The sequence below is a fragment of the Dendrobium catenatum genome, unplaced genomic scaffold (assembly GCF_001605985.2).
Source record: "Dendrobium catenatum unplaced genomic scaffold, ASM160598v2 fragScaff_scaffold_716, whole genome shotgun sequence".
Taxonomy (NCBI): Eukaryota; Viridiplantae; Streptophyta; class Magnoliopsida; order Asparagales; family Orchidaceae; genus Dendrobium; species Dendrobium catenatum.
The window spans coordinates 24,401,893-24,417,088 of NW_021319178.1; the positions used below are offsets into that span (position 1 = coordinate 24,401,893).

Consider the following 15,196-nt stretch of genomic DNA (forward strand, 5'->3'; position numbering starts at 1 on the left):
ATTGATGATGTAATTTCACAATTAAATTCACTAAAGTTCAAAAACAAATCATGAATATTCATTCCTACATAAATCATTAAAAATCGTGCATCGTGAATATTCGAGCACACAACAAGCACAATGGACTCCAATATCTCATCATTTTCAGAGATACCTTCAGCTAACTTAACAAGGGAAAAAGAACATATTTTGGCACAGAAGACCAGAGTTTGCAAACACGAAAGCTTTCCTTTATTCATTGAGAGAAGAAACAAGAAATGAAACAGTGAACCACATCACAAGCTTCACACGATCGCATGGTTCATAGATAAAGTTATTATATACATGCATGCTAAACCGGACATGTTTTTCAAAGCTGGGATGCTTAATGACAAGCTTGGCATACATGAACACACACAGCTGGGATGGAAATAAACTGGCTTTCAATATGCTCAAACAAGACATCAAAATCACATAACAATCTCAGGTTTCAGGATGCTAGATTTGATCTCCTTGTGTGGGAGGACAACCCCTCCATTGCTGTATACCTCATCACCAACATGCACATCCTCACCAAGGATAGTCATGTTCTCAACCCTTGCCCACTGCCCCACTGTAGAATGCCATCCAATGATGCTGCTTGAGACACAGGCATGATTCTTCACACGAGCTCCGCGCATCACAGTACATCTTGAGAGCCTTACACCAGATTCGACCACACAACCTGGTCCGATCGCGACATCGGGACCAATCAGGCAACCTTCTCCAATCACAGCAGTCTCATGCACCAGGACATTCCCGATAAAGTGCGAACCTACGGCAAGTTTGGCCGACGATTTCTTCCTAATGGAATCAAGGTAGAGCCTTAGGCCTGTGATGTAGTCTTTAGGCTGCCCAATGTCCATCCAGAACCCTGGCAAGACCATGGCAAAGAGGTTTTGATCAGAAGCAATTTTAGGGAAAACCTCCTTCTCTATTGAGGTGGGTCGCAATTCGATAAGGTCGAGGACTGAGGGGTTCAGCAGGTAGATCCCAGCATTGATTTTGTTTCCAACAAATATTTTTGGCTTTTCAACAAATCTCTCTACTTTTCCAGTTTCCTCCTCCATAACAACTACACCATACTTTGAAGGTTCATCGACCTATTCAACGAAATCAAAGTTCATTTTGTAGGTTTATCGATCATAAAAAGAATAAGAAGCATAAAGATAGATATTTACCTTGGTTACCATAATTGTGGCCTCTCCTCCATGGGATTTATGGAATTTAACTAATTCAGCAAATGGGTATTCACTTATAACATCACTGTTGAGGACAAAGAAAGGCTCACCAGAGCCATCCACTAGCTTATCTCTTGCAAGAGCAAGAGGGCCAGCTGTTCCTAGAGGTTCAGTCTCCTGAGAGCAGGTAATTGTTATACCAATCTTAGTTTCAAATTCCTTGAGAAAGTTGAGCATGACCTAATCACAGAAAAAAAAAAAGAGTATCAGATATAAGAAATAACAGCCAATAATTTAAAGAAGATAAGCTCAAGAATACAAACAAACATTGCTTTTTCAATTTTACCTCTGGCTGGTAATTTATCGCTAAAACAACTTCAGTTACCCCTACCTCCTTCAGAGCTTCAATCTTGACATGGCCGAGAACAAAACACAATTAAAGCAATCAGAAAATTAAGGAATGATAAAACAAGGAGATTCTTATAATAAGCTATATAATTAGATCAAAAATTATATAAACTACAGTTCAATTGAAGCAACAAAAAATTTCAAAATGCAGACGAAAATTGTCATAATTCTAGATTGTGATCTTCACAGAATAGGAAATATTAAAAGAATGACAGTGTAAATTGAATGGAGAATTCAAGTGTAAATTCAAATTAAGCTTTGCAGAAGATATATGAAATGAATTATAACAATACCTGATGAAGGATCATGGGTTTGTTGGCAAAATCCACTAGTGGTTTTGGAACACTGAGGGTCAATGGCCGCAAGCGAGTGCCAAATCCACCGACAAGAATTAGTGCCTTCATAGTGAAAGATCCTTCCTTTTATCTTCCCCTGAATATACAGAACAATATCAATTGAAGGAATCTAAGAAAGTTCTGAGCTTCAACAGCCGGGTCTCCAGCTCTGGAGCTCCGCCAAGAAGAATTGCTAAAAGGGATAAGGATCAGGCCGCAAAAAAAGCTAGAATTGCTTTGGCTAGAGCCACAATAAAGATTTCAAGCTAAAACAAGAGATAGATCATCTATGAACACAAAATCTCGTAGCAAAGAAAGACTAGAGACCAAGATGGACCATTTTTTACCATTCCTTTCTAAATTAGAACTGATATTGGATTGTTTGAAGGGCTAATTTTATGGAATAACAGAGATATTTTTAAGATGCCTAGCTTTACTCTTTAACATTCATTCACAAAACTAAAGAGCGAATCACACGTCGGATCTGAATATTTCCAACAACAAACCAAGAAAACCACCGAAATTTCAAACAATCTCGGAACAGCAAAGGCCAAATGCGTTGGCCTTCTAAAAAATTGCGCAAATGACTGCAAAATAAAGAAAATGAATTGAAGCACGTAGCCCCAATCAAAACGCCAAAGCATCCAGATCCCGCAACATTGCATGAGATCCATGGACGATAAAAGAAGATATAAAACCCCTAAGAAAGGAATTGATGCAGATCTAGGGAGAAACACTAAAATGAAAATTGAATTACAGAAATTTGGAAAAGAAGAAAAAAAAACTGGTCGATTTGAACGGCCAATACCGTATTAGAGGTCAGATTCGAGATGGAGGGCGGGAAATCCGAAGATATTCGATCTATTCTCTCCCGTTACTACCTTCGTGCGCTGAGCAAGAAGGATACGCGGAGAGAAAATGCGAGAACCCGATTATTAACGGCTCCTTGCTCGTTTACCTTGCGCAAGTCCGTGTTGAACGATCTGTTCGGCTATATACACCCGCCAGTTTGGAAGCTTCCTAAACAATTTATTTTAGAGAATTTACACGTAGAAAATTTATATATTTAATATTTAATATTTTTATATTTATTTATATAATATTTAAAATTTTAAATCATAGTGAAAGTATCACTAATATAATTTTTTTAAATGAAAAAATATTTATAAGTATATTTAAGTGCAATTGAGATAAAAAATATATAAATAATTATAAAAATTCAGATATTAAATATATAAATACATATATTTATGTTGTGCATATATAAATTCATCTTTATTTTAATAAATACAGGTTATGAATCCTTTCATAATATATATTTATTTAGAAAAACAGGTGACAAGTTTTAATCAAAATTTGATCAATATTAATAAAATTTTGATCAATATGGATTTTGACAATTATAAAAAAAATATTAAGATGTATTGCATTCATCTTAAAATTAATATAAAATTTTAAACTATTTCTAATTAAAATTTATTTTAAATTTTGGCCATTTTTATGTCTTATATTTAAATCTTGTACATATAAAAAATTATTACCTAACCACTTTCGTGCATAACAATTTCACCCAAATTTTTAAGGTCATATTAAAATTTAAATCATGTTTCTTTTTCAATTTAATTAATTTTCAATAAATTAATGAATTTATTGTTTTATAATTAAGACATTAGAAATATTAATAAAAATTTTGATGTTACAACTTTTATTATTTTTTTTTCTTACGAATTTTAATATTTTATATAAAATTTGTTATTATATGTAAAAAACGCCCTGGCATTTTTAGGCTTATGTGTTCAGGGTGTATATTGTAATTATAGTTTTCAATGACATTACAATGCAGAACATATGCATAAAATAGCAGGGCTTTCCTGTAAAAACCGAAAGCCCAGAGCTTACGTGTTCTACTGCGATGCTGTTTGCCGTTAAAAATCAGGATAGCAAATCCCTACCAGATTTATCCCGTTCATCCCTTTTCCGTACATATTTTAAAGTAAAACCGATTCAAACAATTAATAAATTTATATTGTACTTATCTTATAATAAATTTAAAATTTTTAAAATCCAACTTTATTAAAATAATCCAACAAAATTTAGTGCCCATTTTAAAATAAAAGAAAAAAACAGAGTTGAATAAACACTTCTAATTGAGTTTTTTTTTTTTTGCCATTAAGAAGTTGGTCTTATGAGGATAAAAATGATTTCACAATTACAACTAAAATAATTTATTTTGTATTGAAATAAATAATATCTTAAAAGTAAAAAATATAAAGTAACTAAATAAGCACTTCTAATCTAAAATAGGTCTTCCAATCATAAGATCAACTTCTTAATGAAAAAAAAATTTTAGCATATTAATTAGATAAAAAATATGAAGCTAAATATATAATTACAAAATTCTAAAAGGGCGCTAAAGAAAGCGCTCTATCATGATCCATTATAAGAATCCACTCATGAAGAATAATATAACCCACCGAGGTTTATGGTGGGTGGGCGAGCACGGTTTAGAACCCCCATCCCATATTCAAATCCTCTCTACTAAGCACTTCTAATCTCGAGAATGATTTTTCTTAAGATTTGCAGGGCCAAAATATTTTAATTTAATAAATAGGATAAGGTCCTATTCACAATGAGGTGGAAACAGGCCTACCATGTGAAGCTCACTGGTCATTGACAAATCTTATGCCTTATGGTGTAAAAACTTAAAAGAAAACAATGCTCGTCGTTTAAAGTTTCAGGCCCTGCTGTTGGGCTAATCGCCTGTAAAATTTGTGTTGTGAGGAGAGCAAATAGTCACAATCTAATAAATGTTTTCCAATTAAAACTCGTTATTTTTTCTTTTCTTTTTCTAAATCTTAGGATATATTTGGGACAGCTACGATTATTTATAAAAGCCGCCGTAAAGTTAGGCTTCGTTTAATGTTCTAGCAATTTTTTAGTACGAAAAATTCTAATTTAAAAAATTTTTATTCTAAAATATTGCTTTAAAAAACAATTAGAAAGTTGCCCGAAACGAAGTCTTATTGAGAAGAAAATAACTTTTTGAAAGCTACGGTAGAAAATAGTCTCCTAGTAAAAAAATTATTTAAAACAATGGTTAAACAAATATTTTGGTTGCAATTTAAAAAACAAGCTGCAAGAAAGCTTTCCCAAATAAAGTCTTAGGTTTTATTTGGTATAACTTTTTTATTGCTTTCTAAAACAGCTTTCTAACACAATTTTTTTTTTTTCAAAACTTTTTGTGCTAAAAAAATGTTTTATAATGCAATATGAAAGTTGTCTCAAACAAACTCTTAGGCTTCATTTGGGACGGCTTTCTTATTGCTTCTTAAAGCGACGTTTTAGTGCAAGAATTAAAATTTTTTGTACTAAAGAACCGTTTTAAGAAGCGCAAAAAAAACCGTCTAAAACGAAGTCTTAATTTTACATAATGGGTGTGGCCACAAATGACTCACATGGTGTTATCATGCATAGACAACATTGCATTATTGGCTTGTAGGCTTGGGGGGCCTTCTCCTTATTCTTCATACAAAATAAATTCCTCGAAAATCAGAAACTATAATATAGTTCTCATTGGCTTTCAAGCACTTAATACTCTTGAGAACTATGTCGTTTTCACAATTTTTTTTTGTGATTCTTGAATGTTCACTAATGTTTAATAAAGAGAAAATGATAAATTTTGTCTCTTAACTTTTAATAAATGAACAAAATAGTTTCTAACATATAAAAGTATTAATTCAATCTATTGATTCTTTAAATATAAATCAAATTAGTCTTTCAGTGTGATCATTTGATACATACTTAAAACTCAAGAAAATTAAAATGAAACTTTTAAATGATTGATAATCATTTTGATTCTTCATAAAAGGAACTTTTATTTGGTCGGGTGAACGTACGTAGAGCTACGTCCGGTCGGCACTAAGATTGCATGCAACAAAATGAGAAATACCGAGCAAATACCGAGCAATACCAATAATAACGAGAAAATATCATTAGGTGAAGACGAAATACCGAGTTAAACCGAGTTATACCAAAAAATACCGAGAAAAAATCGGTATTTTTTGGTATAACTCGGTATTGCTCGGTATAACTCGGTATTGGTCTTCCCAAAGCGGTATTCCTCCATATTATCAAACAATACCTATCAATACCGATCAAATACCGAGCAAAAATTGAGTAACAAGCCTCTGACCGGACGTAGATCTACTCCCGATCAGAGGACGTAATAATTGTTCCATAACAAGGCAGTAGACCATTTTAGTTTTATCTCATTTAATTAATACTAATTAATTAAATATAATATTATAACTTCTAATTATTTTTCTATGTCATTATATTATTATTATTATTATTATTATTATTATTAAATTGTTCCAAAATATAAAACCAATGCTTAAAATCAATTCCTCTTTTATTTTTTTTATTTTTTTTGCAAAATTGATTGACAAATAAGGAGAAGGCCTTATAGGGAATAAACTTTATCATTTTTATTTTACTTTTTATGATTCTTTAAGCTATTTTGCCAGAGAAATACTCTGACATTCAGACAGCTCATTACCAAATAATTGAGTTTTGGCTTCTATCATTAATATTATAAGTTCCAAATTTGATAATTAAATTAGCTCATAATTATAAAAAATATATACTCTATTAGCTGAAGTATGTAAATTATCATGGCCCCAATGTCTCAATCTGCCTTCAATTCCTCAGCATACAGACGCATTGTGTGGTCCATTAGACAAAAGTTAGTTGAACTATGTCTTTATATAGCTATGAATTATCAGGCTTCCGTAGATCTACCCACTAGTTATTTCTTCTTTTTTTTTTTTTCTAATGTGTATCAAAAAATAAATTTAAACATCATAAAATTTTAATAATAAATTTATTAACTAAATTACTTGATACCCAAAAAATAATATATTTATATCATTTTTACATAGAAATAAAAAAAAATCTCCAAAATTTTCGCATTATTTCATTTGCTATGTCAAATCAATCATGTGATTATGAATTAGTATAATTGAACCCAATTATGCTTTGCTCCTCCCCTCTCCTTGCTTTAAAGATGCCTTTACAAAGCTTGATGAAGGTCTGAATCACATTATTGAATACAAGTAATACAAATGTTGCAGAACTTGCTAAAATTTTTTGTCAGATCATAAGAAATTAAAAGCATGAATGCAAAGTTCTTGCAGAAAATCTTTTAAACACATTTTGCTCAGCGGCGGAGTCAGAAATTTTTAACTGGGGCCAATTTTAACATTGTTTTAGCTGATTTTTATATTAAGATTCAATTAATCAATTTATTGCTTATATGATTATGAAAAATCAATGTATTCTATAAAGATATGCTTGTAAATTTCTTTTTTTTTTGGAACCGCTAGCAAGAAGCTTCCGGCGTAGGCTTTTCTAACTTTCGAGGGGGGGGGGGGAGCGTGCCCCCCTAGGCCCCCCTCTCTCCGCCCCTGATTTTGCTAATTTAATATTGTCTCAATTTGAATACAACTGGCTTGCAATTAGCACTGTACAAAAGAATTTGGTTACTATTATTTTTTCAGAGTAAAAACGCCTCTTAGAAATATAATATTTAGATATTAAACTTACAGAGAAAGTGAAAGGTGCCAGCTGGTTTGGAGAGAAGCCTGTAGAAAAAAAAAAAAAAAAAAAAAAAAAAAAACGAAGAAAATGTTCGAGAATAATGTATTCTCAGAAAGATTAGTGTTAAGTACACGAGAAATTATTCTGTGCGGAGATTGAAAGTAGAACGTTGTCCGGAGACCAACCAGAATGCGCCACATCAGCGGTACCGAGCATAAGGGTGACGTGGCACATCCTTGTTGGTCTCCAAACTGCGTTCGGCATCCGCACAAAATAACTTTTCCAAGTACAGGGGTGGAACCAGAAAAAGTTTAGTGTGGGTAATTGCTCACCCTGAAATTTTATTTTTTTAAGAAGCATTTTAATTATTCTCAGAAATATATTCAGGCTGGCAAACACAGTGATATAACCTGATAATTTGGACAAAAATATTGGTAGAAATAAAGATGAAAATGAATGTGAAGGAGACTCTAATTCACCTGTATCAGAAGGGCCAAAAGCAATTATTTTGATAGAAACCAATAGGACCATACTAGGATAAACTAAATTAGGACCACATATAAATAGTATAGGAAAATAAAAATAACTTTATAGAAAATTACATAATTCATCAGATTCATAAAAAAAATGAGCTAAATTTGTAGAACGAGGCATTTAATGATGCAACATAATTAATATATATATATATATATATATTACTAAATAAGAGAACAAGTATATACAAATTCCTCTTCCACAAAAATTAACAAAGGGAAGAATTGAGAAGATGACATCAAAATTTAGAGGAATCTTTCTTAATATAAAGCTTGAGAAAATTATGAGGAAATTTGGAGTTCCTCTCTCACAATAAGAATAATAAATCTTGCATTTCTTAGAATAAGCTGTGGTATATATCATCTTGATAAGGCTTCGTTTGGCTTTTCTTTCAGTTTGGTTTGGTTTGGCTAGTGGAGGACTATGATGAGGCCCCTAGGATGGCCTGGGCTTGGATGCAACCTTACTGACTATTGGATGGCTCAAGCCTGGCAACCAGGTGGCCGGCGGCCTGAGTCCGCTCTTGCTCTTTTCTTTCTTGTTTTGGGTTTTTGTAGTTTGAGTGTTGTTTAGACTATGTTTTTTGTCCGTTGATTTTATGGACTCTTTGCTTTGGGCCTTTGTTGTACTCTTTTTATTCTAATGGAATTTCAGTTCAAAAAAAAAAAATCTTGATAAGGCTTCGTTTTAGACAATTTTTTTACTATTTTTTCAAGTGATTTTTTTAATATAAAATTTTGTTTAACTAAAAATTTTTATACTAAAAAACTATTTTGAGAAATAGTAAAAAAACTGTCTCAAACGAAGTCTGGAACGGCATTATTTCTGCTTCTTAAATCAATTTTTCAATTTTTATAGTACAAAATCGTTTTAAAAAATAATAAAAAATTCATCCCAAACAAAATTTAAATTTCATGAATGGGAGGTGATGAAAAAGCTAAAATGCTCATCGCCTCTTCCTGCCAATTATGATTACTCTATTCACTTTTAGAAGTGAATGGAAGCGAACCTCAGCCCGACTCGGAACCCTACGGACTTTTTTATTTGCTTATATCAGTCTCTCATCAAAGATTTATGTGAGATGGCCTAACTCATAAAATTATTGTGAAAAAAAAAATTTGTTTTAAATTATTATTGAGTATATAAATAATTTTTCTTTTTTAAAAAATAAATATCAATTTTCTTATAATTGTCATAGTATAACACAGTTTGTTATAAAAAAAAAAACTTTTCAACATACAGAATTTTAAATAAATAAGAAAAAAAAAACAATCAATTGAAAATATAATCGATTTGAAAAACAAAATAGCGAAAAACATACCATGTGCCATCAACAAAACACAACATAAGTCAAATCAAAACCTAAATCCGTCAGCAAATGAGGTAAAAAGAAGTTTAGGCTTCGTTTGGGATAGCTTTTTTGCTGCTTCTTAAAACGACTTTTTAGTAAAAAAAAATTTTTTTATACTAAAAAACTGCTTTAAGAAATAATAAGAAAGTCGTCCCAAACGAAACCTTAAACAGGTTAAAAGCAAAAATAATGAAAATTCCCTCCTTATTTAATATAATTTATACAATTTATCTTCATATCAAATTTTCCATAACATCAAATATTAAAGTGGATAACAAAAGCTGGCTCAAATCACCAAGCCACCTCAGCGAAGTCCTAGTACATTAGCAACAATGCATGGCTTGATTATCATTCTCCCCAAAAGTCCTCAGCGCACTCTGCCACTGACAAAGGGCAAATTATTCTGTGCAGATGCCGAACGTCGTCTAGAGACTATCCAAAATGCGCCACATCACCTCCGCTCGATACCGCTAACATGACGCATTTGACGTACCGCTCCATCCCCCTCCCGCTCCTCTTGTTGTTTGCCCTTCGTTCTTATCGTGGCATCACCTGAATCGTACAAAATAAGAATGGACATAAAGCTCTAAACTAATTAGCTTCTTTAATAACTTAAAAGCAATGTCAAATACTCCAGCTATATAATAGAAAAAATTTAAGCTAAAAACAAACCTTGAAACTAATAACACACCTAAAGAGAGTGAAGACATACCTATTCAAAACCTCCTCTTAAAATTACATGCATAATTAGAATTTAAAAACTTCAAAATATAACAATCAAACTTTCCCAAGCCATATATCAAACCATAATCTGCAGTCTTTGAGATATATCAAAGTCCATTTCATTACTTCCCAATGTGCTTTGTCAGGCTTATTCATGATGTCTCTATCCACAACACTAACAATATTTTATCTGCACACCATAATATACATAGTTTCCACCTACACTAACAAATGTCACTCTTATCATGTACCTTTCCTTTCCTAATGACTTAGGAGAAGTTATTACAACAACAACATCAAACATTTATCCTACTGTGGGATTGACTACATAAATATTTTTTCTCCATTGTGTCTTGTTAAGAGTCAAATTCTCATTTAAATCTAATAAAGAAAAATCATTTCTAATATTTTCTAACTAAATCTTTTTAGATCTACCTCTACCTTTCTCAGGAGAAGTTATTACAACAACAACATAATATCTATTACTTCCATAATTTGTTTGTCAAGTAAACTTCTTTAAGTCCATATAGGCTTTTACGTAAGTACATATTATATTGGTTTCCTTCAATTTATAATCCAAACAATTATTGCATGTGAATATTCTCATCCAAATTACCATGGAGAAAATTTGTTTTCACATTGAAGTATTGAACTATTTCAATTCCATGTCCCATGTACTACAAAAAATGAAATAGTATGAATCATCTAAGCTTGATAATAAGTGAGAAAAACCTCTTTGAAGCCCACGCATCTCTTCATGTTATAGCCCTTTACAATCAATCCTGCACTGTATCTAATATTATATTCACCTAGGTTCTTTCTCAGCACTTGAAGTCTATTTGCATATAATTATTCATTTTTCTGTAGGGAGCTGTACCCAATTTTCAATCTTAAGCAACCTAACTTATTGTAAATTAAAAATATAGCTAGTACTTCAATTCTTATGTAATATCTTTCTCAAGAAAAGCCTTTAATCACTAATAGACTCAGCTACACAAAGTACAAGAAACTATATGAGACTAAGAGAAATCTTTGTATAAATGTCTTTGAGGTGTTAATAATCTATTGGGCTTATAAGAAGCAATATATATATATATATATATATATATATATATATATAGGTTAGTGTCATCTCTTCCTAAGGTTCAGATGTAGTAGGATGATAAGGTGAGCTATTGTCTAACTATTGAAACTCAAGCTATTCAAAAATGTCATTAAACTTTTTGATATCTTCCCTAATACTCAGTCTTCATTGACTTCTATTGAAGCATAGTTGACTCATTGAACTTAGCACACCAACAATTAAGAAACCAGGTGACTTGGCAGTAGCACACTAATTCATATGCTCCTTCACCTTACATATAAATCAAAAGAATATATACTTCTTAGCTCTAGGGTCTAGCCTACTCTCTTTGGCATGAGCAGAACAATAGACCAAAGACTCTTAGAAATGAATATCTATTAAAAAATTAATCCACACCTCCTTACGAGTTCTCAACTCAATATCAATACTAACATATCTATTCACCTCGTAGCAAATAATATTAATAACCTTCAACCAAAAAATATCTTTCAAATCAATATTGGATAAAGCATATTAAACCATCTCCCAGAGAGCCCAAACTCCAAATCATTTATTCTACAACTCAATTTTACTAAGATGTATAGTCTACAATCTTATGTCTAATAACGCCTTTCTTCTAACAAAAGTACTCGAACTTAAAATAATAAAATTCTGAACAATTTTCGATCCTTCACATTTTAATATTCTTTCTTTTCATACTTCTCAATATGTCTTCAACTTCATAAATATAGTAAATATACCATTCTTCCATTAGAGCATATAAACACATATTTTTCTTAAAAGAATCGAATAAAAGGTAAGTATGCATCTAGATCCATCCTTAAATTCCATAGTAGGATGCTATAAGTTAGAATAAATAAATTCCACGGTACACTTGTGACACCGGAGTGTCTTATAAATAACCTGATACAGTTTGTCTTTTGTCTTGCCTTTCTTCTCTACTCTGTAGCTGTTAATGTTGCTAGTTGTATAGCCACATTTGAATTGTATTCTTGTTTTCTTTCCCGGGTGTTATTATAAAAGCACACCGGAACATAGCTAATGCAGATTTGGATGATTTGTCAATTGAATTCTCTGACTTGCTGTCGAGAACCCCTTTTTCTGTATCCTGTTTTCTTACAGGTGGTGGAGGAGATTCTGTATCCGGTTAGATCATACCGGTGGTGATTAGTCTCCGACGAGTGGAATTGGATCGCTCATCAACGTGATCTCTTGAAAATTAAGCTCGGGTGCATTCAGGTAATCCTCTGTTCTTGAAAATTAAGCCTTATGAACTCTAGTTTGAAACTTTAATTTATGATATTTTTTTTCAAAAATGATGCTCAGAATGATTTTAAAAATTGTGGGAGAAATTTGATTATTCATTCGTTGCTCAGCATGCTTTGATATCCAGTCTAACTCCTCCAAATGCTTCCTCTTTTGGATCAGTGGTTACTCTCTCAAGAAAATTATGAGGCCATGATCTTATAAATATCAATAAAATGGACTTGTTCGATGAAATAATAGTTGTCTACTTAATATTACCAACACTCTAATGTTTAATATGAATGCTCCTCATCAATTGAAGGTTGAAGAAATGTCCTCTCATCAAACAAATCCCCGCCCATTTGCTCAATAACTTTCCATCAATATCTCTTCTCAACACCAACCAATATATGTTTTCTTTACCACCACAAGTATTTGGATACAGGCTATATTTTTTGTAAAATTTGTTGTATATTTCAGGGGTATTCTCACAGATAAAAAGGTTGTTGATGTAATGATCCTATTATTTGATGTTTATAATTCCAACTGACATTATATTTAATGAGAGTTCCTTTTTTCTCACTCTTCCTACTCACTTAAATCATTCTCTCCTCATATTCCTCTGACTTTAGCAACTCTTCTTCCTATATCTATACCACTGCAATTTTACTTAAGACGAACTTAATTGCATCAACCAATAACGCCTCAATCCACATTATTAGATTTAGTTTAGCAAGCATCTAATGAGGAATTCTCTAATCTCTAATTACCAATAGGCTAAGAAAAGGCAAAAGGCACCATATTACTCCTCCAATTCATCCTTATATGATATTTTATCATTCTATACTCTTTTTGTACATGTCATGTCCATACCATCTGTATCTATTCTTGAGTTATATCAAGAAGCACTTCAAAATTCACTATGAAAATCGGTCATAACTATTGAGTTGGATGATTTGCTAGTTGTCATACATGAAATTTGGTTATCCTCCACTTTGTCTTTAAATTCATTATGGAAAGCCTTCTTCGACCAAGGCCAAAAAGATTAGAAAGTTCATCTACAATCATAGTTGGGTTTTAGCTTTGATGAGGAAGTTTTCTAAAAAAGAACTCTTACAACATGCAATTATTAAATTTGCTATAGCATACTTAACTCTATAAAGCATCTGGGAAGCAATACAATATTTAAAGGCAATAGTCAACTCCACACAATGGTAGCTTTAGCTTAATCGACATTTGCATGCTACAAGATTATCCGCAATATCAATATGTTGAGAACAAGTAAACTAATTTAGAAATCAAAGTTAAGTTGTCAAATTGTATGGATATATTGATACCACCCTTTAGAATGCACTTGTGTCTTAAGGCATCTTTGGATGCAATTCATTTTCTCCATAGGATATCCTAGTGCCTTAGAACATATTTCCATGCAAAATGCATGAAGCCTTTGCCTGAAAAAAATCTGCACTAAGTTACTGAAGAAGAGTTTTATCAGAACATGGCATTGTTCGGCTCTGAAAAGCATGAAACCTTGGCTCCATTCTAGCAGAATAAAATATGTCTTATCATTTGTTTGATGTCTTAGTCTAGATGGAGCATGACGTATAACGAAAGAAGGGAGGAAAAAGGGATAAAGAAATGCCACCAATTCCTTAAGGCACTTCTTACAGAAGGCTGAAGCAAAGGGCGACAAATCTGCTTGCCCAGAGGTTGTCGACAGAAGCTTCGTCAAAGAAATTTAAGAACTGGATGCGCCTTTAATGGAGGCATCACCACCATAACATATGTGGCAAGCATAGATGGAGATAGTAATTGCATTGTTGATGGAGCTGGAGGCATAGGCAAGGCCGTCTAGCAACAATCATAATACTCCACGAAACTGAATCACTTCTAACAGACAATTCAAACCCTACTAATTTTTATCGAAACCTGTAATAACCTAGTATACAATGAGAGCCTCCACGTCCCAAAACGGAACTTTTATTTGGTCCGGTGCAAGGACCTAGAGGAAGGTTCGGTTTTGTCTAAAAAAATGCAAATACCGAGTTTTTTGAAAAAATACCGAGTTTTTCAAAAACCTCGGTATTTGCACTTTTTGACCTATTTTTGCCTAAAAACGAACCTTCCTCTACATCCAGTGAAAGGACCTAATAATTGCTCCCCAAAACGACAAGACTCACCAAGCTTCCTTCAGTAGTGTAAATTCATCAACAATCCTCGTGTTCCTGAATAGCTACTACTATTGTGTCCGAAAAGAACCCCGCTTGCAGTACCAGCGAATTCTTTCGCATTCTAGGGCACGGAATTTCTGAGGGAGATTTAATCCAAAACCTAGCATTCATATTCTAGTTCCGCATAGTATGCATCCGCTGATGGGCAAATTATTGCATCAGGTCACCTGACAGAGAGATGCGTTCGGTCTCTCTCTGTCTACAGTAACCTGCGCTTTACTGTAGCACTGCTACAGTAAAGCGCAGGTTACTGTAAACAGAGAGAGACCGAAATAAATTATAATTATTAAAAAAATAATTTCAAAATTAAATAATAATAATTACTTTTCTTATTTCCATTAATACTTAAATTATAACAATTTATAAAAAAATAATATACCTTAAAGTCAAGATTGATCATGTCAGCTTGGTTATTTGTCTGCCCTTCTATCTAAAAAAATAATCCAACACATCACTAATATTCTCCATATTATAAATTTAATGCCTAA

At 32.4% G+C, this 15,196-nt stretch overlaps 1 protein-coding gene and 1 long non-coding RNA gene across 2 annotated transcripts; both read right to left on the reverse strand.

The window, feature by feature from the left end:
* Positions 1-208: 208 nt before the first annotated feature.
* On the reverse strand, positions 209-2,919 carry LOC110114184 (probable mannose-1-phosphate guanylyltransferase 1). The gene is made up of 5 exons (XM_020846970.2): positions 2,754-2,919; positions 1,901-2,041; positions 1,546-1,608; positions 1,200-1,439; positions 209-1,121 (listed from the first exon to the last, which is right to left on the reverse strand). The coding sequence occupies exons 2-5, from the start codon at positions 2,009-2,011 to the stop codon at positions 450-452; spliced, it is 1,086 nt and encodes a 361-aa protein (XP_020702629.1). The 5' UTR covers positions 2,012-2,041; positions 2,754-2,919; the 3' UTR covers positions 209-449.
* A 6,693-nt stretch (positions 2,920-9,612) lies between these two features.
* Positions 9,613-14,445, reverse strand: LOC114579954. Its single transcript, XR_003701241.1, has 2 exons — positions 14,146-14,445; positions 9,613-9,977 (listed from the first exon to the last, which is right to left on the reverse strand). It is a non-coding gene; the product is annotated as an uncharacterized LOC114579954 (long non-coding RNA).
* Positions 14,446-15,196: the final 751 nt, after the last annotated feature.